General features: G+C 45.3%; 1 protein-coding gene and 1 non-coding gene across 7 annotated transcripts; both read left to right on the plus strand.

The window, feature by feature from the left end:
- Positions 1-365: 365 nt before the first annotated feature.
- On the plus strand, positions 366-437 carry trnah-gug (transfer RNA histidin (anticodon GUG)). The gene has a single exon. It is a non-coding gene; the product is annotated as a tRNA-His (tRNA).
- A 1,831-nt stretch (positions 438-2,268) lies between these two features.
- On the plus strand, positions 2,269-26,034 carry stxbp5b (syntaxin binding protein 5b (tomosyn)). Of its 6 annotated transcripts, none has more exons than XM_030116460.1 (29): positions 2,269-2,757; positions 4,119-4,216; positions 7,393-7,474; positions 7,609-7,709; positions 8,943-9,077; positions 11,863-11,926; positions 12,540-12,623; positions 12,696-12,819; positions 12,987-13,065; positions 13,645-13,799; positions 13,897-13,969; positions 14,531-14,678; positions 14,761-14,828; positions 14,935-14,975; positions 15,079-15,299; positions 15,943-16,127; positions 16,430-16,555; positions 16,748-16,899; positions 17,519-17,602; positions 18,349-18,411; positions 18,587-18,643; positions 18,723-18,770; positions 20,430-20,480; positions 21,597-21,836; positions 21,949-22,306; positions 22,390-22,555; positions 23,076-23,187; positions 23,276-23,496; positions 23,582-26,034. In XM_030116460.1, the coding sequence occupies exons 1-29, from the start codon at positions 2,611-2,613 to the stop codon at positions 23,621-23,623; spliced, it is 3,525 nt and encodes a 1,174-aa protein (XP_029972320.1). In that variant the 5' UTR covers positions 2,269-2,610; the 3' UTR covers positions 23,624-26,034. The 6 variants fall into 6 exon arrangements, with proteins under 6 accessions (XP_029972320.1, XP_029972315.1, XP_029972317.1 ...); XM_030116455.1 differs by lacking the exon at positions 17,519-17,602 and adding an exon at positions 20,721-20,849; XM_030116457.1 differs by lacking the exon at positions 17,519-17,602.
- The last annotated feature ends 181 nt before the right edge of the window (positions 26,035-26,215 follow it).

A 26,215-nucleotide genomic window follows, 5' to 3' on the forward strand; every position in this document is an offset into this window, starting at 1 on the left:
TTATTTGATAATTTGATAATTTTATTCGTGTCCTGCACTGATATGCAAATCTGACCTTGATAATGCAGATTGCTCAAGCTGTTACAGGAACCATCACATAAATCATCAGCACCTAAAACAGTACTCATAAGACACAAAATCAGGACACCAAATACTTTAAGCTCCTATTTACCACTTGTTGCTGTTGTTATATAACATGTATGGATCTAACCGCATTATAACTGCATCAGGCCTGTTTACTACTGCTGTTCAATGCTTACTACTACTATTTTAATAGAATTTAAGACAATTAAAATCCGAGGATCCGAACCCAAAGCAGATCCAGTCTCGTCCGGCTAAGGCGCGCACGTGTATTCGCACAGCTCGCCGTGATCGTATAGTGGTTAGTACTCTGCGTTGTGGCCGCAGCAACCCCGGTTCGAATCCGGGTCACGGCAGTTTTTCAGAATTTCCCAGTTGGGAATCAATAAAGTGACGCTCTAGTCTTTATTTTCTTGTTTTCTTCATAAACAACAGAATGTGATCTGCATGAAACATTCTAAGTGGCCGTGCTTTATTATTGATTGTGCGCGATATAAAGGTAAAATTCCTGATTCCTTGAAGAAAAGTAAGTCAATAGAAATGTAGGCTATCTTAAAAAAAAAAAAAAAAAAAAAAAGAAACCTGCAGATCACAAAGGTGATCATCTTACCAGGTTTAATGTACAATACTCCATGGAGCTAAAACAACCCATTTTTTCCTCCTCTGGGAAAGCAAGACAGGAAGAAATATGACCTACTTTACTCTCCCTTACAATAGATTAGGACAGACTACAAAAGGTGCTGCCCTCATATCAAATTTCTGTGGAACGACTTCTGACTGACATGTTTTGACCTGCAGGCACTGATTGTTAACAGATTACGATGAATTTCAAAAAGTTCCTTGTTTATTTGTTTCACTGCACTGATATTCAGGTCCTCTCAGCCAGCAGAGGGCCACACAAGCAGCACAGACTTCACAATGAACTGTTCACGCTTGTTTCCTTTAGAATGCTTTCAGAACAAATTCTTTTAACCTTGCTTACAGTCAGAAGTATTGCAACAAGTAACTGGCAAATATATCTGTTCTCCTGGGAGCAAACTAAATAAATGCATCAGTGTTCATTGCCAAAATCAGATAAATTCATTTGTAAAGAAACTCTGCCATCCACTGAATGCAACTTCAATAAACATTTAAGAGCAATATCTGGGGCTCACTGGATAGACAGTCTGCTAATGCATCACCTTTATAAAGAAAACTGAATTTTATAGAAAACTGTTTTTTGAGATAAAACATCCATACCTTCATTACTGATATCACTTTTTCCAAGTTGAAGGGAAACGTTTTGATTTCACTTTCCCTCCATTTCTTTGCTTTTCCCTCTATTTCTGTGCTTTCATTTCTGTGGTTAATGTTGTACAACACTGCACATTTGCCTCAAATTAATCAGTTATTTCCAAATTGTTGGACATCGGAAGTTTTTGTGGTGAGATTCATCCATCTGTCATGTAATGTCTGTTTATGGGAAGCTGGAGCCAATCCCAGCTCCCCATGAGTGAAGGCAGGGTAGAAGAGGACAGTTTACTGGTCTTTAACAGGGTAAAAACACAGTCACACACACATTCACTTACACACCAATGGACGCATGAAAGTCACCATGTTTTTGGACTGTGGGAAGTAACTGAGAGAACCCAAGGTCAAAGTGCTAGTGTAAGGTGTATAGCACATTTCATATATTCATCTCGCTCCATCCACGGGGAGGGCATGCAAACTCCACAGAGAAAGGCCCTCTTGGTATTTAAACCCATGACCTTCTCCCTGAAGTGAGAGCAGTAACCACTGCTCCACCATGCAGCATTCTGTTCAGTGAATAATAGAAATAATCCTTTTCTTTCTGACAGATCACACTCACTATATCTAACCCATTACACATAAATATTATTCAAATCACCTTGAGAAGGGGGCAAAGTTACAAATAAATAGTGTTGTTATTGTGACAAAGTATTAACCCTTCAAAAAAGTTTGTATGAATTTCTGTCAAGAAAGATTGGAAGCGAGGACAATCTCAAAACATGTGCCAATAATCATCTCTGAGTCCCACAACGGTGGGATTTTAAACACCAGTGTATTTGCAGGGTCACTCTGGTCGTCACATGATTTGACACAGTGACAGATTTGTCCGTAACACCGGGCCGACATCCGGGTGCTGCCACTGCGCATGCTCAGTCCCCGCCGCAGTTCACTGCGTTTCCGTAGCCGAGCTGCCTGCTACCCGCTGAGCCTGACTGCTGCTGGGGGAACTGCTCACGGAAACGATTGATCCGGATCGAATAACACCGGAGCCGGCCACATAAATGGACGATTGACACTCATATCGGGAAGGACTCGTTAAATCAATGATCGCGGGACGGGTGGTTTTGGAGAGTGCGCTCGAAACACCCTCCGTAACATGTGAGATGTAGACAGGAGGATATTAACTGTGCGTTATTCCGGGCTAACTAGCTAGCAGCTACCCCCCTCTATCCGATTTATGGTGGCTGGCTCGCTCGATCTGTTTTTCTCAACCATCGCGTCTGTTAGTGCCGGGGGAAAATGAAGAAGTTTAACATTAGGAAGGTGCTGGACGGCTTGACAGCCGCTTCTTCGTCCTCCTCCTCCTCCGCTGCTCAGCCGGGTACTCCCAGTCAAAACGACGTTGTCCAGGAGACTCTCCAGTCGGAGCATTTCCAGCTTTGCAAGGTGGGTTTCTGCGATTAATAATAATAATAATACTAGAAAAAAATAATAATGATACGAAAATCCCGGGTGCTTTTGCACCCTGGCAGTCAGATGACAGCAGCGTGACCAAACACTGGCGTTGTTTTCATCTCCATCAGAGCTGCTGCCTCCTCTCATTGGGATGGAAATCACTCCGCACACACACACACACATCCACATCCCCCAAATCACACCACATCTAAAGTCTTAATATCGAAATCACAAGTTAATGGGGGGGGGGATCAGTTCGAAGCTCTCGTGCAGGCTCGTGTCCTGTGGCTTTTCTCCAGCCAAGTCTCAGTTTCTCAAGTCAGCCAGCTCACATAATCAGCTCATAATCTTACAATACAACACTCACATGCCCGTGGCAGGGATAACTCCTCCTCTCCATACTGGCCGTGAACAGATCCCTTCCTGAGGAGAGGGGGCAACATCCACACTCCAACTCAAGTGTCAGAGTGCAGTGATTTCATTTTAGGTTTGGGACACAAAGACAAACTAGACTGAAAATGTGATTTCTCAAGAATATTTCTAATAAGATGTTTGGCTTTTTTTTTGTTTTGTTTGCATTTTTGTTGTTGTTGTGTTGTGGTTTAGTGAGATTTGTCCTCCATAATTGCCTTTGCTGTAATGTTAAGAGAAAGGGTTTGGATGCACCATCCTGAAATCACACCCATGCTTTAAATCCCAACCTGGCAGTCTAATCATGTGAGATTTCCTGTTGCTAAATTTTGAATCATGCCCGGTTGAGTCATGCTGGCTCTCAGGTCCAACTGCGAAGGTTTTCCCTGAGATGTGTGGAAAGCTCCCGGAGGGGGCCGGCCCACCAGCCCCCCCCCGGCCCCCGCTGGGAGCAGAACAGGTCAGGTCCCAGGTTACGGGGCAGGGGCATTACCTGTTACATAATCCTGCTGCAAGCTGCACGGAGCGCACGGATGGCTGGGCAAGCTTACCGACCTGAAACAATTGAGTTACAGATGCCCGATGATGATAATATTTTGGTGGCTGTCCTACTGAAAGGTGCTATCAATGATGCTGCAGGCGAATATCAGCCTCTGGACGGATGGAGATTGATTTATCGCCGCTCTGTAGGGCTGCGTTTACACACACACACACACACACACGTCAGGCAGTTATTAGGAAACCATCCCAGTCTGCATTTGCACTAATGTTTATACCTTATCTAATTTATTTTCATAATGAGACTAATTTTCCACATTGATGGATTACGTATGAAGGAGATTATGATGGGTTTTTTCCCTCTGCTAATGCCAGCTTAACTGTGTAGGAGATGATTGATTAGCTGAGAGGAGGTCTGATATAAATTCTGCTCTTTCCTGCAGACTGTGCGTCATGGCTTCCCATATCAACCATCCTCGATGGCTTTTGACCCCGTACAGAAAATCCTGGCCATTGGGACTCAGACCGGAGCTTTAAGGCTGTATCCTTTTATTTTCTCCCACATGATAAAAAAGAAAGTTAAGCCTGTGTGACTCAACTGTTTTTTTTTTTTTTTTTTTTACACATTCCTATTTTTTATATGCACACATGTACACACTAACAACACAACCCCTGGGTCAGGAGCCTGACTTCCTGGAATTGCTTCTGCAAGCATCATGTGACCGAGCGTTCTGGAGAAATCACCCGCTATGCCATCACTTTTGCCCTTTTGTCATCCAAACGAAACGAGAATCCAGACTGCAGTGGGGGGGGGGTCTTGGAGGTGGATTCCTGGTGAAGGAGTGTTTGTGTGCAGCCGGCAGCGTTCCTCTTCTGGAGCACCCGGGCTCATTAGCGGCGTATCTGCAGTAGCATGAACAGCCCCGCTGCCATATGCCGAGGAGCCAGCCTCATCAACTGTACTGCCCACCCAGTGCCAGAACGCCACTTCACATGTTCTGTAAACATCGCTGGACTTACACAACAACACACAGCCAAGCTGCCACAGAGTGAGTGTGCAGGCAGTAGGAAGTCAGTTTTAGATTTGTTTATCTAAACAAGTCATAGCAGCGGCGGGAACCTCTGGATTTAGCACTTTCAGACGTCACGTCGACTTGATTCATGCACATCCAAGTTGCTCTTTGTCCCGACGCCCCGCTTCAGGAGGTCCATCTGCTTTGTTTAGATTTTTATTAGAAGCGCTCCCATCCTCGTCTTTATCCACTCTCCAGATTAAGAGAGTGTTTTATTTTCTCGGCGCAACTCCCGGAGAACACACACACACACGCGCGTGCACTCCTTCCATGTTGTCCTAATGTGCAAGGTGGAGCTGATGGGATTACTGTCATTCAGGCAATTGGTCCATTTATCAAAGGACGGGCTTTATCGATCCACCTCATTGCCCCTGGAGTTTGGAAACGCTGCCACAGCTCAGTAGACAGAAGCTCAATGAGGTGTCTACAAGCAATAAATGTCTGCTTTTACAAGATCTGTCTCTACTACAGTGTTTTAATCAGCGTGTTACTGTAGACAGTTCCACCGCTCTGTCCAGTGCTTGTTTTGAACCCTGAAAATCAATCATACATCATGCTTTGGTGAGAGAAAACTCTTTGGGATTGTGGTGAAAGGAAAGATCTTGAACTTTTCAAACACAGCCTCACATTTCCTCCCTCTCCCTGATTCAATTTTTGCACTTAAATCTATAAAATATGGATATTTTGTCACCGATTACAATTATTTTAGTAAGAGGAAGGTTTTCGATGTATTTCCATCCATCGATCCATTTATCTTTTATAGCAAATCCTGGACAGCTCGCCGGTCCATGACAGGACAAACACAAAGAGAAAAGACTATTTAGAACCACAACTCTGGGTGAAAGCCAATGCACAGGCAGGAAGAACATGTAAACTCACCTCACAGAAAACAGAAAGTGCAGCCTGATGTGAGACACAGCTGTGGTAACTGCCGGCTTTGTGAGGAGAAAAGCTGCTGATGCTGAGATGTGGTGAACCACCATGCTTTCCTGAATGGGGAAGTGTTGACGTTCAGACATTGTGACTGAAGTGTGAGATGTCTGAAGACTCTCAGGAACAGAGAGGAAATCGTTACAAAGCTTGACAGAGCAGAATGTTTGGCGTCTGTGTCTCGTGTGATCTTAAATTGAAATGATTTACTCAGGCTATGTGACAAGTTTCTTCCCCATAATGAAGTCAGTTATTATTATTATTTTTATTTTTTTTTACAGTTCCTGAAATGCCTTCTGTTTGGTAAATGTTGTAAAAATAAATACTGCCCCATAGAGTCTTAGATGTTAGAAAGCAATATGTATTGTTAAATAGTTTTTTTTCTGGAGCTTCTCTGATCACAGCGGAGGCTTTTCATGCCTCCTAATGCGTGGAAGGAAGTCTTAAAAAAATGCCTTGACTTGCTCACAGCAGTGATAAAATCTTGTTTTGAGGTCTGACTTGGTAATTTCCTGCTAGCCCAGAAAGTCGCTTTGCTCAGCAGTGCCATTAACCTACATTACAGCAGAACCAGCTCGGAGTCTGGACACCTCTACTATTGCATACGCTGATGGGGATAATGCTCAAACAAGGATGAGAAGGAAAGAAGCTGCGCCTCGTTTTTACTGAGACAAAGTGATTCTGCTGCATTATAATGACACAAATACACAGCGGCATTGGATTTGAGCATCCAGAGGGCTCCAAACAGACCTAATGACTCTTCCTCCTCAGTTGTGGACCTGTGGAGACATGAAATCCATTAATAATTCTGATAAACACTGCGTAGAATCGGTGAGGCCGGGAGCTAAAACTGGACCGAAAGGTTATGAGTGAACCAGAGTTCAGTTGCCAGCGGCCCGCGCCTGGCGCCAACTGGAAGTCTAAAAGTCTGTCCGTCATCAACGCGAGATGCCCGCTGGTGAGGCCGTCCCGAAGCCGTCTCCTGAAACCCCGCCTTAGTTTGTTTAAGGCGCCGAGGGATTGTTTGATCACAGCTTGGTTTTAATCCTGTTCGGGGCCATTATGCCGTCTCAGCTGAAAGACGGACTTAGACGGCGAGGAGCTCCTCTTTGACGCGACCGTGGAGAAACAGTACACCTTTTTGTCTCCGTAGAGAGATTGGCTGATTAGATCCCGCGCTGTTAAGTCATGATGGCTCTGTGAGCGCGATCACACGCTGCCGGAGAGACGCTCCCCTCATGAAACCTCTCACTTCAGGGCCTCTCCTCCAGTTATGTGGCTGCTTTCCCAGGCTGTGGCGTCCACGTGGCAGCAGCGCTCCACTGTAGACACAACATTTTTTTTTTTTTTTTTTTTTTGGTTAACATCCGTGCTGTTGGAGTGCCTTCAGTGTAGAACCGACTTAGTTCTCCTGCCTGAAGTTAACAGCGCGAAGTGAGAGTGAAGTTAATCATGCTGCCGTCACACCGGCTGACGCATGTGAATAAATAAGGAAGACCGGGCCCACTGGTTTTATTTATAACTCGCCCGTTCGGTTTGCTTCATGTTCCAGCTGCTGTCCTTTTAAAGATTGCAAATTTAAAATGTCAGCTTCCCTCTTGTTGGGAAGGAAAAATATTTTATAAGATATTGAAACTCACAGGTTCACAATGTAAAGCATCGGCCTCACGCTCCCTAAGAATTTCTTTCCAGTTGTCCTTGACTGAACTTCCAGCTTTGGCCGAGCGGGCGTGGAGTGCTACTGTCAGCACGAGAGCGGCGCGGCGGTCATCCAGCTCCAGTTCCTGATCAACGAGGTCGGTTGAATGTGTGTTTCTGTGACGACACCATACTTGTATGCCAATAATGCAGTAAAATCAAAAAAACTTCTCAAGCTCCAGTATTTTTTCTGAATGATAATCAGTTTTTTTTTTTTTTTTTTTCGCCACAGGGGGCGCTGGTGAGTGCCTTAGCTGACGACAGCATCCACCTGTGGAACCTGAGGCAAAAAATCCCAGCGATCCTGCATTCGCTCAAGTTTAACAAGGAGAGGTACAGTAACACGCTGCAGATTATGGACGATCAGCGTTTCATTACAGCTGCAGGTTACTTAATTTAACAGCAGGGGGGCTACTTTACTTGTTACCGCAATTAAAAATTCATTTTTTTCATTTTACTTTGAACAGTAAATATTTTATCACATTTATGTTATCTTGAAAGCGCTAAACCCTCAGGTTTGCCTACTATGGACACTTTCTAGTTTTCCAATAAAACAATATAATAATGTGAAAAATGACTGTCTTAATTCATTCAGACAAGGTTCCCCAAAAAACTGCCAAAAACAATACAAATTAATATTTTTGGGGTCAAAAATTGTGATTAACTTCAACCCTGATCAAATATTTCAACCCTTCACGCACCAGTTTGATTACATGATGCTTCTCAGTGATGTGCTGCTTTGAATGTTTAATTTGAACTTCAATGTGGTTCAATACACTGTAAAAGCATGTAGAAATAAATATTTGATGATGAATCTGACATCGACTTTTAAATAAGTCAGTGGAAAAGTGCAATTTTAGCAATAATAAATGACAAGAATTGTATGCATGGGCCTGTAATGAGGACATTTTTATTGATGAACAATAAAAACGCCAAATTAGTCATTAACGAGTAAAGAGTGTAGTAAGCTGAAGTGATGCTCGAGGGGTAGTAATTAACATATAGCTGCGTTGTTGTAGTGTTGCTTTGACACATTAGCTGAGCTGTATGTGTTTTATAACAACTGAATAACTCATTAAACTCCACTAAAATTGCATCAAATAATTGGAGGAAGATGCTCTTTTATCTGGATGTTTCTAATTTGAATAAAAACCTAAAGATGTAATGAAGATGTTGCATAAATACAAGTGAGATAAATCATTATTTTTAAATTTGTGTAACCATTTGGCTACTAATCTTTCTACTTCTGCTTAATTTACTGACTTTTACATAAAGAATTGAAGCTAAGCTGAGCGACTCAGCTGGACATTGGACATGTGTTGTTATGACTGGATGCGTCTTCCTCCCAGTTGAGGAAAGACAGCAGGATCCACTCTGCCGTTCCTCCCCGCCGATCTATATATAGTCCGGCTTCATTAGTGTGACACAGCGCACGGCCTTTGTAATTAAATCTTAGTCACTTGCCTCCCCTCCCAGTTTGGACCGGCGTGGTGAGGGGACGCGGGGTGGCCCCTGTGATGGGACTGAGACTGGGACTGGGGGCTGACGGGTCCCGATCTCTTGCAGAATCACGTACTGCCACCTGCCCTTCCAGAGCAAATGGCTGTACATCGGCACGGAAAGGGGAAACATCCACATCGTCAACGTGGAGTCCTTCACTCTCTCAGGCTACGTTATTATGTGGAACAAAGCCATCGAACTGTAAGTCTGGATTTCACAACCCCCCCTCCTCATCCTCCTCCTTTACTCGTTTGCATATCTCCCCCGCGCACTCGTGCGGGTTGACACTCCACCAGGAAACTTTGAGGTTGCGGGAGGAATGTGGACGCCTGCGTCCGCGAGATACAGCGCGTGTCCCGCTGGCCGAGAATACCGCAGCTCCGATCAGTGCGAGGGCGGCAGCGGAGGTGGCGATTGTGCCGTGCCAGGACTCGCTGTGGAGACTTCTGGAGGTGTTTTGCAGCCTGATTTAACGGAACACCTCTGATAGGAAGTGCCCACTTGATGACCCCCGGCGGCGACCTCTCCTCCCATGTGATCGCACCGTGTAAAAGATCACAGGGAGTTTTTCTGTATTTTATTTTGCAGCGTCAGATGTTTGGCTGCGCTACCTGTGGGATGTCCAATATAACATGTCAGGGGTCAAACGTAGGTAAAATTCAATTTTGTGTGTCTTGGTTATGTTAGCCTTGCAGTGCCTGATACCACGTATTGAGTCGAACATTTATAGCTCATTCCTTGAAATACTACACCCCAGAGTGTTATCTAAGGATGTTATCACTGCTTCAAAGTCAATATGTGACATTTACGCAATTTAAAATATGTTAGAAATCATGAAATTACACATATTATACATTTTTTTGCTGAAAAGAGTGTCTAAATTAAGTACAGTGCTCAATGGATTTTAGGAAAAGATTAAAAAAGGGTGTCACTTTTCATAGTTGATTTAACATTTTGTTTGAATTGAAAGCATCTATCAGGTGATCTGATCAAACTGGAGAAAAAAAAGAGACGCTTTGCCAAAGCAAGAAGGCAAGAAAAACAAGCAGCATCTCATATACATGTTTACCCCAACAGTGTATTTATTATTTAAGCTATTATGATTGCCGTGAATGCAGAAACTCTCAGCGGGTGATTATATTGTGAGAAATAAGAGAAAGAAAAGTCAGTAGGAGTTGTTCTTTTCCAGTAATTTCTCCAGCAGGCGAGCGGGTCAGCTAAAAAATTGATTTCAGACAGTGACTGGCAGGTTAAATTGGCTGTTGAGCACAGAGGTGTGTGTGTATATCTGTGTGTGTGTGTGTGTGAGAGAGGCTTCTAGCGAAATCGGATAAATGACTGTTTTAGATCTGGGTGTTGAAAGTGTCGAAGCGAAGTACGCCGTCCGCTTAGTTAAAACTCTCAGTAACAGACGAGCGGAGGGGAATGATTTCCCCCCCGTGTGATTGCGGAGATGGAAAGAGAAGAGAAGATGTGGTGCGAAATTAAAATTTCACGGAGGAGGGGGCCAGCCTCCCTGCACACCTTCTCCTTTCACGACCGTTTCCTCACACTTTGGTCCTCATGTTTCATGCCGTGTCATTTTAAGTTCTGCAAATCATGTCACGCGTTCTCCTTTTCTGAAGCGTTGCCTCACCGTTGGAAGTCTCACCCACTCTGCTTTGCTCTGTCCAACGCACTCTGTTTTTTTTTTCTAAATCATTTAGTGCTTTTTACCCTCAGAGATGACCTCTCTATTTTTTTAATCAACCCCTGTATGGGTTAAGGAAGGAAAAAAACCGAGCAAAGTGGCACGTCAGGGGCTGTGTGACAGGGCGAGTGACGCATTAATCACGCGGCACAATGAATCGATGAAGACATTTGTTGTAGACACTTTTAATTATCCAGGTGTCAGAATCACTTTCTAGTCCAGGCCACAGGCAGCCCCATTTGATCCCAGTTCAACCAGACTGGTTATAACTCTGAATATTGAGGTTTTTTTTCTCAAAAATTGGAATTTATCTGGAAAATGTTCACTTCAGCTTTGTCAACTCGTATGGTAAAAAGTCAGTCACGTTTTTGCGCTGTATGTTGGGCTTTTGGTTTAGCAGAATGAATCGATGAAAAGAAATAAACGTTTCCACTTTGTTGACCGGTTTGGGTTTGGAACGGGGAGCCGCACAACAAGTGGCCTCTAGTTTGAGCTGGAATAACTTCAGTACAGTTGCTCTCATTGTGCGGTCCATTCATGTAAATGAGATAAAATGCGATTCGCTGCCATCTGAAGCTCGGTCTGTGTGCCAGACAAACAAACCACTGAGGCACACGCTCTGGATGATTTCCAAGCAAACTCTGGTGCAGCGCAATTAAAGCATGAACCACGCGTGGATCTAATATCTCCAGATAGAACAAATACGTCTGGCTGAAACTCTTTGAAAGGCGTTCTAGGTTCTTATTCATACTTTGAGCGTGATAGTTGCATAATGAAGCAGGTCGTGGGATTGGACGCGCTCCAGGTTTGCGGTGATCGCCGGTCGGAGTTTACGTCCCGGTGCGTCGCAGCCTTTTTATTCACTGCGACATCTCTGACTGTATCGACTCATCGGCAGCCATGAGGTCATTAGTCAGCGGAGCCAGACCACATTCAGAGGCAGCAACACTTTCTCCAGGCCAGACCTCCACTTCCTCCACGGCCCGTGCTCTTGTTGCCACGGTGATCCCGTCTCCGCACACCATAATCTCTCATAGACCCTCATGTGACCCTTCTCCCTCTGATGTGTCATGCCTCTCTCTCTCTGCTGCGCTGATGCACATTTTCATCCTCTCTCTTTATATCCACAACAAAAGATCAATTCGGATGTTTTGACAACTCCCCTAATGGCTTCTGAATTCTGTTATTCCCCCTAAAATCCACGTAACGTATTTCAGATACATTTTACTCATCAGCTAGGAATTATTTTTACTCAAACTAAATATTCTTACATTTCTTTGCTGTTTCCTGTCGCAGATCCACCAAGACGCACCCGGGGCCCGTCGTCCACATCAGTGATAACCCCATGGACGAGGGCAAGGTAACCCCAAACGCCATGCAGCCTGGACGAAGCAGATACGCTTCTACCCTGAGATGTGAAAGAATTTTCCAGTTCTTGTTTTCTCTTGGGTTTTTTTCTTCTTCCCCAGTTCAGTGGCACAATGTCGATACGTGTGCAGCTACTGTGAAGAATGGGAGCCCATCATTTTTAGCTAATTAAAACGTCAATGAAACATCAGCGTTTGGTGTCAAGAAAGAAAAGCCAAGTGTTTTTGTTGAATAATACTTATTAGAAATGACTGATAAAAGTAAAGTTAAAAAGACTGACTGCTTTAAATACGGTTTGTGATAATGGATTCACTTGATTGGAATAAATCAGATTTAACCGGGCGACAGGAACCTCTCAACTTAGAACCAGGTCGTCTTTTATTCAGCATATCGCGCTGTGTTTTGTGGACTGGTTAGATAAAGCTTCATCATGCATTATAGAAGACGATCCGCCCCTTAAATATTCCAGCTTCAGACCGGGATGGCATAAATAATCCAAAGTTTTCATGCTGCCATGTGAAGCCAGCCACAGCTGCAGTTTGTGTACTAAATGTTGCTTCCAGAGCAGTCAGCCGAGCCGCGCTCCGCTTCTCCTGTTATTGCAGCTCCTGATTGGATTCGAGTGCGGCGTAGTGGTGTTGTGGGATCTGAAGTCCAAAAAAGCTGACTACCGCTACAATTATGATGAGGTAAGACGTTACTAACTTCCCTCTTTGGCTGCCGGTGTGATTCGTAGATCAAACAAGTGGTGTGTTTTCCAGGCGATCCACTCGGTGGCCTGGCACCACGAGGGGAAGCAGTTCGTTTGCAGCCACTCCGACGGCACTTTGACCACGTGGAATGTACGGGCTCCGGCCAAGGCCGCGCAGATCATCACGCCACACGGTAGGAGCCGTTATGCATTGTTTACATACAAGAGCAGAGGTGTAATAAACAGGGGAAACGTGAAGCCCGCTTCGTTCCACTTCCTCCAATTGTCAAGGTGTGACCATATGTGTGCATATGCAATTTAAAACTGTTTTTTTTTTCTTCTCCCGTTTGACCTCCAATAGGAAAGCAGCCTAAGGATGGAAAAAAGCCAGAACCATGCAAGCCTATCCTGAAAGTGGAGTACAAAACAACAAGGGCTGGGTGAGTGTGACACTGGCAAGTCTCCACCCATCCTGTGTCTTCACCGATCCCGGTCTCTTTCTATATCCTGCACTCGAAGCGGCCTTTCCTGTTTTTCTGCATGGATCCGACAAACCAGTCTTGCTGGCAACGTCCTTATGCCAAAGAACTGGAAATACTGTTCTTTTTTAATTGTTGCGATTGCTACATAAAAGGGTTTGCGCCGTAACGGACGTTGTGGGTGTTACGTTGTGGTTAGTCGTCGGTAACGTTTCCTGGAAAACGTGGCATCAAGACGATCAGTTGCACTGACACGAAGTCAATTATTTCCTCCGTTTTTTTTTTTTTTCCTCAGGTATTTGAGGACGGGGATTAATATAGTTGTCATTTTAATTAAAAAGTTGTCTCCTCCCATTAACGATCCTCTTGAAATGGGGCCAAATAATCTCCAGAGAAAAGCACAACTGTAACACTCGGCGTCCCTCTTTGCCCATCTACCACTGATTAGACCACTTTCTTTTTTTTTTTTTAAATCCTGCTCATCAAACCCAATTTTATTGAACGGGCAATTAAAGTGTGTGTGTGTTTTCATGGACCCAGGGACCCGTTCATGGTCCTGTCTGGAGGACTGTCCTACGACACGGTGGGGAGGAGAGCCTGTCTGACGGTGATGCATGGGAAGAGCACCGCTGTCCTGGAGATGGACTATCCCATCGTAGACTTCCTCACGCTGTGTGAAACTCCGTACCCTAACGGTGAGCTGCAGCACAGACGAAATGAGATGAAATGCAAAACATTCTGATTTCACTTGAATATTGAGCTGCTGTGTTTCGTTTTTGTTTTTTTTGCCAGACTTTCAGGAGCCTTATGCGGTGGTGGTCCTCCTTGAGAAGGATTTAGTTGTAATAGACCTGGGACAGATTGGGTAAATATTCAGCTCCCTTCCTCGGTTTCCTCGGCCCTCGTAATGACTCGCCGTAGCTTTTGAACTGTCCACTTACTCATTGAAGGATCGGAGTAAAAAGGGTTAAATCAAAGAAACAAGACGTGCCACCAGGAAGGAGAAAAAGCCCCTCTGGAAGGAAAGAGGCTGAAATCAGCAGTCAGCTCTTTTTAGATGCCTGATCACCAACCGGGGACCCGCAACACCTGTGATAAACATTACCCAACGCCCACACAGGCTGCTTTTACAACGCCATGGGGCCGTCACACTCCGTTGACTGCAATTATTATACAAAATACTTTGTGCCCGATTTTCTTCAGCATTTGCCTTTTTTTTTTAAATAAGTTAGCAGTTTCATAACCACTTAATCAACACCTTCTTGAAATAATAGACTTTTCCATGTTTTTTGTGCTCTTGATGATGCAGACCACCTTTTCTAAAATAAGTCACCGTTGGCAGATTGGTGCAATGTCAAATTTACCGATACATGATGGATACTAAGCTTGCAGTTTAAGTAAAAGCTGTGCTTGATTGCTTTGACAGGTATCCCATATTTGAGAATCCGTATCCTCTAACTATCCACGAGTCGCCGGTGACCTGTGTGGAGTACTTCGCCGACTGCCCCGCTGAACTCATTCCTGCACTTTACTCCGTCGGCAGCCGGCAAAAGAGACAAGGTTACAGCAAGAAGGTAAGTGAAATGCGATCTGAATTTAGATCAGTTGAAGTGGAAGATTCAGTATGTTAATACATGTGCTGTGGTATTTTGACAGGAATGGCCTGTTAGTGGAGGAAACTGGGGTCAAGGCACACAGAGTTACCCAGAAATCATAATCACTGGGTTAGTGTTAACTTTATTAAATGGATCATTCTTATATTAGACAATTTATGTTTAGCAGACATGAAAAAATTGAATTTTTTTATGTTCGTTCTTCTCCTGAAAACAGACATGCTGATGGATCAATCAAATTTTGGGACGCTTCTGCATGTGAGTAGCTTTCTTTTCAGTTATTTATTACATTTTTTTATATAAGATTTCTTTTTGCATTGATAGCCAGCAGTGACTCATCATGATCATTTCTTTCCTGAAGTAATGCTCCAAGTGCTGTACAAGCTGAAGACTGCCAAGGTGTTTGAGAGGGCTCGCGGGAAGGAGGAGAAGCCCAGCACGGATATCGTGGACGAGGACCCGTTCGCCATCCAGACGCTGTCCTGGTGTCCCGAGAGCAGGATGCTGTGTGTGGCCGGAGTCTCCGCTCACGTTATCATCTACAGGTTCAGCAAACAGGAAGTCACCACGGAGGTTGTTCAGGTTTGTTCACAGTCGAACTGCAGCGTTCAAATTGGTCGTTCAATATTTGACATTCTTTAAATTCTAAGATTTTTTTTTTGATTTTGGAGCCTGTTTCTTCTTAAAGGAATGGAGACAGTTTATGCTTCAGTAACTTGATCCCTCACGATGAGTCTTAACTGTTATTACACAGTCATAACAATAATTACTAAATTACTTGATTGCTTTTCACATTGATGCCAAAAAAAGCCCGAAATTATCACTGAAGATAAGAAATTGTGTATGAAGTGAGCAGTGTTCTTTGCACGCGACCCAACGTCACATGAGGCAGCCAGTCAGATCAGGTCAGGTGTTGATCTTGATTCTTTTCCTTTTGCAAAGGCTGTCCTTGAGTCTGTCTGTTTGACTTTTAGAGGAAGAATATACATCGATTTCACTTGTTGAGAAATTTTACCTCCTGAAATCAAAAGAGGAAAACATTGTTCAGCTTGCAAATGTTTTAAAGAAAGTGCTTTAAAAGACTATTACAGCTACAAATATCGTAAGAGAGCAGCCAGTGTTTTCTTTTTCTTCCCTAGCAGCTTGTAATTTTTTTTTAAAAATTGGAATTGGAAATCTGGAATCATACATGTTTGATCACTGCGTTTCTTCTGCCTTTGTTTAGCTTCTGGAGGTGCGGATGCAGTGCGAGTTCAGCGATGTGGACTCCCCTGATCCGGGAGGGGATCAGACCCCCACCCTGCCCACCCCCGGCGCTTCCTCCAGCCCTCAGGAGGCAGAGCCTCCCACTCAGCCCTCCACAGGCAGCAACTCTTCTGATGGACCCCGAGACAATATACCCTGTCTACAGTACGAACTTTCATGTTCTCTGGCCTTGCTTTTCGTGAAAGTCTTAATTGGACTCAGGCTGCTATGGAACAGACTGACGCACTGATGCGAAAAGGAAGCCCTTCCAGTCCGTCTCCCACTCTTTTATCACTGCACAAACAAAATAAACATTCTTAAAAATCATTCAAAAGCTGTAAGAAGGAAGGAGAGACGGAGTGGCTGGATCAAAGACCCCGTTATTCTGTTTGTGTCTCACTCTAATGATGCTAATTCATTCGGTTGTAAAGCGGTCCCTGTTGTTTCCTCCCGCCGTGCGTCTGCAGGGTGCGGAGCTCCCCGCTGAAGCAGTCTCCCGGCTACCAGGTGGAGCTGGTGGTCCAGCTGGTGTGGGTGAGCGGGGAGCCACCTCAGCCGATCACCAGCCTGGCAATCAATTCCTCCTACGGCCTGTAAGTCTCCGTGGCCAGCGCGCTCCGTGTTTTCTTTTTTTGACATGTTGCGTCATTTTCCTGCCCACTCTTGTTGTGGAGGATCTTTCCTCTGTCGTGGTAAATGTGCATGCGTGAGGAGAGGGGGGGGGATGGGAGTAAAAGCCAGTCTAAACCACAGCTCTGAGTTGTGTCGCCCCGCTTGTCTTCCAGCGTTGTGTTTGGAAACAGCAGCGGCCTGGCTGTGGTGGACTACCTCCAGAAAACCCTGCTTCTCAACATGGGGACTTCAGAGCTGTACAGCCCGTCCGACCCCTACCAGGGGCAGCCCCGCTCCCCGCGTAAAGCCCGGCAGCCCTCCGGAGGTGAGCCGCGCTCCGCCGATCAGTCGATGCTCCACGTATTCGCGGCAGCCTTCATTTTCCTGTGTCGCTGAGCCCGGCGGGTCAGGGAGGCAGCGCCGGCACTTGGCAGCCGCCCCGGCTTCGCGCCGTGAGCGCCGCCCCCTGCAGTAGCTCCTCTCCCTCAACAGGGGGCATCGCTGACAGATTCTCCATCTGTTCACTTGGACGCAGCAAAGACAGTCCAGCATGCATGTTGGTGATCCATGCAGTCTGAGCGGATGCTGCATCAGAGCCGCTCTGCTGGTCGTCTTATCTTTTTCTCTCGCCGACCAAATGATGCTCTCACTCTTTTTTTCCACGCCTGTTAATGCGGTGTCTTTCGTCTGTCTGTTGTTGTCAAATCCTCCTGTCGCTCACTGTTTATATTCATTCTTTTCAGTCTCAGTAGTCTGATGCTCGCCTCAAAATAAAACCGAATTCACTCAAACTGCAAGAATTATTGATAAATGCTCCTTTTTACTGTCACAAAATCGAGCAGCAGGCCACTGAGACTCAATACTGTCTTCTCGTTTGCACTTACGATCTCCAGTCTTTTTTTTTTTTTTGTCTCTTACTCTTGTTTCCTGTGATTTGGGTAAAGACATTCCACCTGTGGCGTCTTGCATGTCCAGACTGTCTAACATGTATTCTGAGTCTGTGAAAAAACTGCGTTCATCTCACTTCAGTAAGTCATGCTGCGTCTCGATCTTTTCTCCTCCCCCCACTGTGCCACCGTTTCCCTCTCAACCTGTGTTTGATCTCTTGAAGATTCACTCCTTGGTTTTGGTGTGAAAAAAAAAGAGAGAAAGACTTTCTATTTTAGCATCAGGACTGATGTGGGAAGGCCGATTTGAGACATCACAAAACCAGGAAGTGCGTCTTTAAACCCAACCACCTGCCGCACTAGATAAACAAGACTGAGTCAACCGATTTGTTCCTAATCTGAGCGGCCTTGTTTACTACATTGTGTGAGTAGCTCCCCTCGCCTTTGTTCAAACACAGGTGTGAGTCCTGTTCGTGAAGGGGGAACCGTCCTGCACGTCTCCGTCACGTCTCTCCGCTCCGGCGCTTGATTGTAACGAGCGGCTAATTATTGGCTGTCTGCAGACTGGAGCCATGTCGGGTTACAGCAGCTTCAACCTGCAATCCAGATGAGAGGAAGGAGAAATAATACTGGGTACATCCTACCAATATAGTAAAGGATTTGTAGACCTCAAAGATGCTTGAGATAGAGCTGCCTCCGAGCAGGGAGACGTCGACAGTATGCAGAACTGTGGCCCCTCCAGGACCAGGATCCCTCACCTCTGCTCTAAAAGCCGAACCTTAATTAATTCCGTGTTCGCTGTAGGAAGCACATCTTTAGGAAGAGCTACTCCAGAGAGGGACTATTTCCGCTGTAATTTTAATCACCGCTTTCTGTGGCTCCCGCAGCGCTGTGTGACTCCAACGACGGGTCCAACGCCTCAGAGGACCGCTGCAAATCGCCCACTTCAGGTACGTCTCTGTCGGTTTCACACTGACCCGGCTGCCCACTCATCCCTGCCCCCCTCGGGTTGGGAGTGCAGGGATTGTGATTCGGGGGCGGGGCCAGCCGATCCGCCCGTCCTCCCGGGTCGTGATCGATAATTTGCAAACCCATCTGTTTTAATCGCTGCTCTTCACCACGTAGGATCCACCTCACCCTGCAATTCAGACGACGATCGAAAGCAAAACTTCATAGAGAAGGGTACTGTATGTGGAAATGTCACCGAGTGTGTGTGAGCTAGCCGAATTCATCTGATGTGTATCTTTAACCTCATTTCCAGTGAAGTTCAAAAGCAGACGCTTTTCCAAGACGGTTGCCAATGACTTTGGTAGTGTATCCACTGAATGTATACTCCGCGATCACTCGCTCTTTTCCTCTGACTGACGGCGTCCTAACCCAACCGTGCCTTAATCCTCCTCCAGCCTGTGTGTCTTTCGCCAGTGAATGCCTGATTATCTGTACAGAAACGCAATTGTGGTTAATAATTCAAATTGTGGGGGTGTTTTTTAATTGAGGATTTATGAAATCAATCAAGATTCGTTATCAAATGCATGTCAGGACATCTTTTCAATTAAGAGCTGAGATTTTCTATGCATGTTTGTGTCATGATGCCGTTTTTACACGGATGAGCCGAATTGGAAAGAAATACTGAAAGCGATCTACTTTTAAAGATACAACAGCATAGAAAATCTGCCTTCTACCTCAATCTTTGCAGCACTAACGTCTAACCACCCAAACAAATCTCATTCCTCTTCAAATCTTTGTCTGTTTCTGATTGCAGGGTTTCAGTTCAGCGCTGAAATGTTTGGCTATACTCTTATTTTTTTTTTATATATTTTTTTTTAAATCTCTCCACCTACTCTTTTTGCATAACTGAATTGTAATTACCTTGTTTTCCCAGCTGACTCTTGCTTTGTTTGACATTACAGACTCCTTTAATTGTCTGTGATGCCTCTCATTGGTATTCACGCGGTTTTCCTGCAGAGTGCTCGCAGACTGTAAGCGGCAACTTTTGGGGACCCTCCGAAATGGCAGCGCTGCCGGTGACGAGCAGCGTAATGAAACGCAATAACCACGACCGCTCCCAGTCGCTTTGAAAGCAAAATGCTTTACAGTAAGGCTGGCTTGCAACAAGAAGGTGCAGTTTTATTTGAGATGAGCTCGAATCTATTTGCTCTCCTTTGTTTGTGATTGCACGATATGAGTTTATGCCGTAGTAATTGTGTCGATGTCGACTCAGATATTGTGTGTAATGCTCAAATTACTTCCAGTAGGGCTTGTATTTGCATCAAAGAGCAGTAAATCATCATTTTAATTCAGTAAATATGCAGATTTCCTGAAGAAGGTGGTGTAGTGGAAAGAGAAAATCAAGAGAAAGAGTCCTTCATGTGTCTGCGTGGGTTTTCTCCGGGCACCCCGGCTTCATTCCTCGGTCCAAAAACATGCGTTTGGCTTTAATTGGTGACTTCAGATTGCCTGTAGCCGGGAGTGTTTGTGTGGGAGTGTGTTTATCGCTGTGCCCTGCCTTTATCTGAGTCAGCTGGGGTCAGCTCCTCTCAACCCTAAACTAGTTAAAAACATGTAAAGAGGTTATTAATAAATAGGTTGCATCTTTTTCATACTATTTTTTTTTTCAGATATATGTATTGATTAGTATGTGTACGTGTATTTGCATTGCTCATCTCATCAAACACAACCATGGCTTTAATTTTATGTATATTTACCAAATTAATTTTGTGTTTTGGTTAACGATATGTTTAAAGAGGCAAAACTTTATCCAAACCCAGCCAAAGAAAAGGTCCCCAACAGTTGTCCTGCAGTTAGTGGCGCCACTCCTAAGTAGAAGTTATGATTGTTTACATGAGCAGGGGGAATAAAATGAAATGATTTGAATAATTCCAGAGTCCCTGCTTGCGATCTAATGTGACTGTTGTTCAGAATATGTCGCTCTTTCCTCATAAAACAGGGGTGTTTGTTTCTGTTACAGCCAAGATGTCTCGGAAAATTAGCTCCTCTGGTGAGCAAAAGCCAGACCAGGGTAAGCACAACCCAGCCACTTTTAGACTTTCTGAGAACTCCTGTGTTTTCTTGCAGGTGTTTCCTCTTGTCTGAAGCCTCCTCTTTGTGCTCGGTCTTCAGTCTTTTTAGAGTGCATCCTGTCGTTGAGCCGTGTGTGTGTGTGTGTGTGTGTGTGTGTCAGTGTGAGAGCAGTGGTGTCGTGGTATTTTTCTGCTTGTAAAGTTGAGACGAACACTCTTTCTGTTTGCATTGGGAGCAGCGGGGAGGGTCCCAGGAAGGCGCCCTCTGACATGTAAAAAGCGCATTAATAGTCAGAGAGAAGTCAGGACGGCGGCCATGATGAGCCGGAAGGGGGGCATCTGTAGAACTATATCAGCCCCCAACTGCTGTGAGTGGACCAGCCGTGGTCTGACTTGAGCTGAAGTGAGATAACTGGTACTAACCCTCTTCCCTTCTCACCCCACACCGAGGCTTTGTGGCCAGAGATGATTAACGTGTGACACTAACCCTCTCACAGCGACCGCCTCTCGTTCTCCTCGGGGAAGCTCTGCTGGCTCCACTGTTAAAACTCTCACGTCCCCCCCCCCCCCCCCCCCCCCCCCACCCCCCCGTTTACAGTTTCTTGCTTGTGAAGAAGCTCGCCGGATGGGGCGGCGTTTTCTGGCTCCCTGTGTCTCAGATCTGTGTGTGTTTCTGTTGGGATCCCTCGTCCTCATTGCCGTCGGCATTAATAATTCCTGCTCCCTTAAATGCCACTTCTTCCTCGGGAGTTGGAGCCGTCCTTCAGCTTTTCTTTTTCTTTTTTTTTCCACATTGAGACATTTGTTGATAAAATTGCAGATAAAGAAATTGGAAGATTATGCAAGACCTTCTCAATGTTGAGGGAAAAAAGAAAAAAAAAAAAGACAGATGTTTTGCTTTGTGTTCGCTCCGGGTCGTCCTCCTCAATGACATGAATGTAAAGGAAGGTCTCCTCTGTGAAGCTTTTTGCCCGCAGATCGTTGCCCTAACCCGTGACCCGAGCTTGTTGTTTTGCTCTGAAAGGCGCTCGCCGCCGTGCCGCTCGCATCCGACACCAATCACTTCCTCATTCTCCTCTCTTTCTTTCTTTTCCCGCCTGACCCTGCTTGTCTAGACGCCAAGGATAACTCCTTCACGCGCTCGCGCAGCTCCAGCGTCACCAGCATCGACAGAGAATCCCGGGAGGCCATCTCGTCCTTTCACTTCTGCGAGAGCTTCCCCCGGAAGACGGACGGCCAGGTCGGCCCCTGCCTGCTGGTGGGAACCACGCAGGGCTCCGTCATGACGGTGGCCCTCAGCCTGCCGCCGGCCGGGGACCAGAGGCTGCAGCAGTCGCTCGGCATCGCCTCCTGTGGTAAGAAGCCCGAGAAAACATGGTGTGACAAAGGATACCTGCAGATTATCAGAATTCGATCGTTTTCTGACCAGCTCCTTTCCAATTTGAAGTGACACTCTGAACCTTGCAGGCACGATGGTCAGGCTCAAAGGAGGCGTTTTAACCATGGCGCTGCTGGACTTCACTGGAGCTCTGCTGCCCCCTCCCTACGAGTCGTGGTACGACCCCAACGCCTCGGATGAAGAGAAGGAGAAGGTCCGGAGGCGCAGGCCGGCCTCCCCGCCCGCCTCGCAGGAGGGCCAGGACACCCAGTTCGCCGTGGTGTGCTCGGAGAAGCAGGCCAAAGTGTTGGCCCTGCCCTCTCAGACCCGCCTGTACAAACACAACATCACGGAGACGTCCTTCGTGCTGCGGGCGGACGTCGTGCAGATGGCCGGAACCAACTGCATCGCCTGCTTCTGCGCCAACGGGCACATCATGACCCTGAGGTATCGCCGCGCACCCGACTCCGCCCATATCTGAATCCAACTGCAGCCTGACGTTACGCTCTCCGCTCTTCTCCTCGCCGCAGTTTGCCCAGCCTACGGCCTCTGCTGGATCTGAACTACCTGCCGTTAACAGACATGCGGATAGCCAGAACGTTCTGCTTCTCGAACCTGGGCCAGGCGCTGTACCTCACCTCCCCCACTGAGATCCAGAGGATCACCTACAGCCAGGAGACCTGCGACAACCTGCAGGTCAGAAACCCTTCAAGTCCTTCAGCGAATTCAACTGTGAAGGTTTCTTCAATCAAAACATTATTTCTTTTTCCTGATAGCTATTAGAGTCAAATTTGGCCGACATTCTGCTTTACAGCCGCTTTCCAACAGCAAGCAGGAATGTGGGCTATTTGAAGAAGAAAAAGAGAAAAAAAAACAATTAGCAGCAGAAATATGGACTGTGAGTAATGATTAGATTAGCTCTGAGGAGATTGGCCTTGTCTGATTGAAATTACAGCGGGTTTAGAGAAGGTGCTGTAACCCTTTGATGATCCAATCAGAGTCCATGCAAATGGGACATGGGATTACCGCCCACTGTGAAGATTTGTGCTCGTTTCTGTGTCGGTGTTTTGAGAAAAAGTGCACTGGCAAAGCGCAGATGTTCATTTGAGGGAGATAAAGCTGCTCTTAAACATATTGGAAAGACTATTAAATAGTTAAAAGAACGTTTCATGAGGAGTAACCAGTGTAGATGTGCTGACGACTGTTTCTTCCTCAGGAGATGCTCAGTGAGCTTTTCACCCCTGTGGAGACTCCAGAGGCTCCAAACAGAGGTTTCTTCAAAGGCCTTTTCGGGGGAGGAGCTCAGTCTCTGGACAGAGAAGATCTCTGTGAGTGTGATGGATGTGACGAAGATAGTTCTTTCCTTTGCGTTTGTTTAAAATTTGTAAAATGTTTGTGTATTTTTCTCTCTGCCAGTCGGTGAAACGGCCGCCGGCAAGGCGTCCCGCACCCTGGCGCAGCACATCCCCGGCCCGGGCAGCATGGAGGGCATGAAGGGAGCGGCGTCGGGCGTGGTGGGCGACCTGGCCCGGGCCAGGATAGCCCTGGACGAGAGGGGGCAGAAGCTGGGCGAGCTGGAGGAGAGGACGGCGGCCATGATGGCCAGCGCAGAGTCCTTCTCCAAACATGCTCACGATGTACGGACTCCAGATCAGAAGAAACACTCACAGCTTCGGTTCTGTGTCATTCTAACTGAACTTTCCTCTTCCCCCCCCTCCCCAGATGATGGTGAAGTACAAAGATAAGAAGTGGTACCAGCTCTGATGACAGCGTGGGGAGCAGCGGACTCTCTAATCACGCACAGTATCTCTAAGGAGCTGCAGGTCCCTCTTCTTCTCTTCTCGATTTCTCTCCACCGGGGGGTGGGGGGGCTTCTGTTCAACAGAATCATGCTTTTTTTTTTTTTTTTTTAATCGTCCCCCTCAGCACAATATCACCACTCTGTTACCTCAGTCACCAGAGGACTGCTGCAGAGTAGACACTAGCCAGTGGACACGGGCAGAAATGGACGAAGAGAAGGTCGTAAGGAGTCTCTCCTTCACTTTCACCTGAGAGCAACCAGGAGAGAGCGGACCTTTCATACCCATCATGCACTCGTATATGTCTCATATATAAATATATATATATAAATATATAAAGCTATATATCTACACACGTTGCTGTTCTGTTCTGAAAGAGGAAAGACAAATCTGCAAAAAATGTACTAGTGGTGGCCTGACTGCAGTTCTTCGTTTTCCTTTTTTTCTGCCCTTTATGGTGTCTGCCAAACGGTGAACTTGAAACGAGGAGAAAAGTCTGATGACCCCCCCCTCCCCCAAACCCCCCCTTTATGTCCTTCAGAAGTAATCAAGTCAGTGAAGAAGTCAGGTTGTGAAGAACCGATTTAATCAATGAAGGATTCGCGTTTGTCTAAATTATTTTTGGAAGTTTGTCTTCAGTCCGTCGTCAGTCAGTTTGTCTTTTTTCTTTTCTGTTTTTTTTTTGTCCAGAAAGGGCCTTTTTCAAGCACTTAAAGCAGTAAAAGCAAGTGAAGGACAAGGAGATGATGAATCTATTGCCTCTCATCGAATAAGGGCTGGTAGTACACTAGTTCATCACCGACCATAACTTTTACAGCATTTTTGCATTCAAGTTGTTTTAGGTGAGACCGACAGCTGGAGTTTTTTTTTTTCTTTTCTTTTCAGTTGATTTCCCTCATTTGAATTATTTATTGAAGCAGCGTAATAGATAGGAGGTAAACTAAGTGTATTTGTTGGGCATTACTTTTTTTCTTTTTGTGCGTCTTTTTTTCGGTCAAAAAAAAAAATTGCACAAAGAAGTGCGTAACATGTTTACCCCCTCAATGAAGAGTTTACATTGACCTGTCAGAAAACATGAGTTGATACACTGGAAAACTCCTGAAGATCTTTTTATTCTTCAAGCTTTCAAGGGGTTGTAGCAAAGTCATGTAAGAGAAGGACGGCGCGTTTGGGGCAAGGCGAAGATTGTCCTTTAATAGATCTAGCATAAATGTATATTTTGGTTAAAAGTTTTAGTTTTCTGTGACAAAGATCTATTAATACATGATCACTTGATTTATTTTTGACATTCTTTTGTAGCTGATTTTTTTTTCTCTCTCTTTGTCTCGTTTTTTTTCCAATGTGCAGAGAAAAAAAAATAAGCATGTGTCTCTTTACAGCACAATGGAAGTGATAATGCTGTCTTTGTATCTGTAGCTGCCAGTAGAAATGACCGGGCGCCACGCAGTGTGTGTGTGTCTGTGTGTGCGCGCCGCACGGTGCCGCCGGTCATCTCTCTCTCTCTCTGAATCATTTACTTAAAAACGGTTTCTCCTCTGCCTTTCGCCTCATGACGCGTAATATGCTAACCTCTACCTATGTATATCTGTGTGTTTGTGAACATACATATATTCAGGAATATGTGTATGGGCGCCACTGTTTATAATACTACATAGATGCAGTGTGTTACAATAGGTCTTTTTTGAGGTTTTTTTTTGGGGTTTTGCTTGACAGTGTTTTTCAATGTGATTAACTAGATCGCTATTGTAATTTTTCGGTTTGTTTTCCATGGGGATATTGCTGCTATTTGTGTCAATATAGGAGCATTATCTGCTGGTCTTTTTATTTAAAAAAAAAAAACAAAACAAAACAACAGAGAAACAAGACTTTGTCAGTCCAGATTGCTGCCAAATGTTGTAAATAGCGGGACAGCTGGACACAAATCTGACAGTGCAGGTTCAGGCTAATGTGACATACTGTACGCTTGCAGCCATGTTCTTTTCTGACACCAAAGAGTTGCTTAATTTCACAAAGTTGTCTTGATTTTTTTTTCTTTTTTTTTTTTCTCCAAATTGTTAAGAGTTAGTCAGGATGATTTGAAGGCACTTTTAAAGTCGAGAAGTCTGCTGTGCTTGTGTGTTTTCCCGGGGGGAGGGGAGTGGCGGATTGGCTGCGCTTCTTCTGGCGGGCACGACACCCTCATCACTGTCCTGAACTGCTGTACGTCTGAAGAGTTTCACTCCAAAATGAGATATCCACCAAAGAAATTCAATTCAACTGTGTGTGGAAATGAAGACTGCATAGGTTTAGATCAAATTGCATTTATTTCAGAGTATTACTGTGTACACTATCAGCCACACCAAAAAAAAAAAAAAAAAAAATGTTTTCCAAGATGGATATGCAGCATTTTGGAATCAAACCCTTCACTGTTCGATGGCTGATTTTAATGTACTCTGCTGTATACTACTGAGACAAACCCATTCAGAAGAGCAGTTATGTGGGTTTTGCACTATTTTTTGTACTCAGAATACCTTTTGTTAGTATGATTTGAGTTTGTTTCTTCGTTCATGTCCCATCT

Source organism: Salarias fasciatus, chromosome 19, assembly GCF_902148845.1.
Source record: "Salarias fasciatus chromosome 19, fSalaFa1.1, whole genome shotgun sequence".
NCBI classification, from domain to species: domain Eukaryota; kingdom Metazoa; phylum Chordata; class Actinopteri; order Blenniiformes; family Blenniidae; genus Salarias; species Salarias fasciatus.

Coding starts and splice junctions, on each gene's coding strand:
- stxbp5b (XM_030116455.1), top strand. CDS start 2,611: ATGAAGAAGTTTAACATTAGGAAGGTGCTGGACGGCTTGACAGCCGCT. Junction 13,800..13,896: donor TGAAACTCCGTACCCTAACG/GTGAGCTGCAGC, acceptor TTTTTTTGCCAG/ACTTTCAGGAGCCTTATGCG. Junction 18,412..18,586: donor CTGCAAATCGCCCACTTCAG/GTACGTCTCTGT, acceptor TTCACCACGTAG/GATCCACCTCACCCTGCAAT.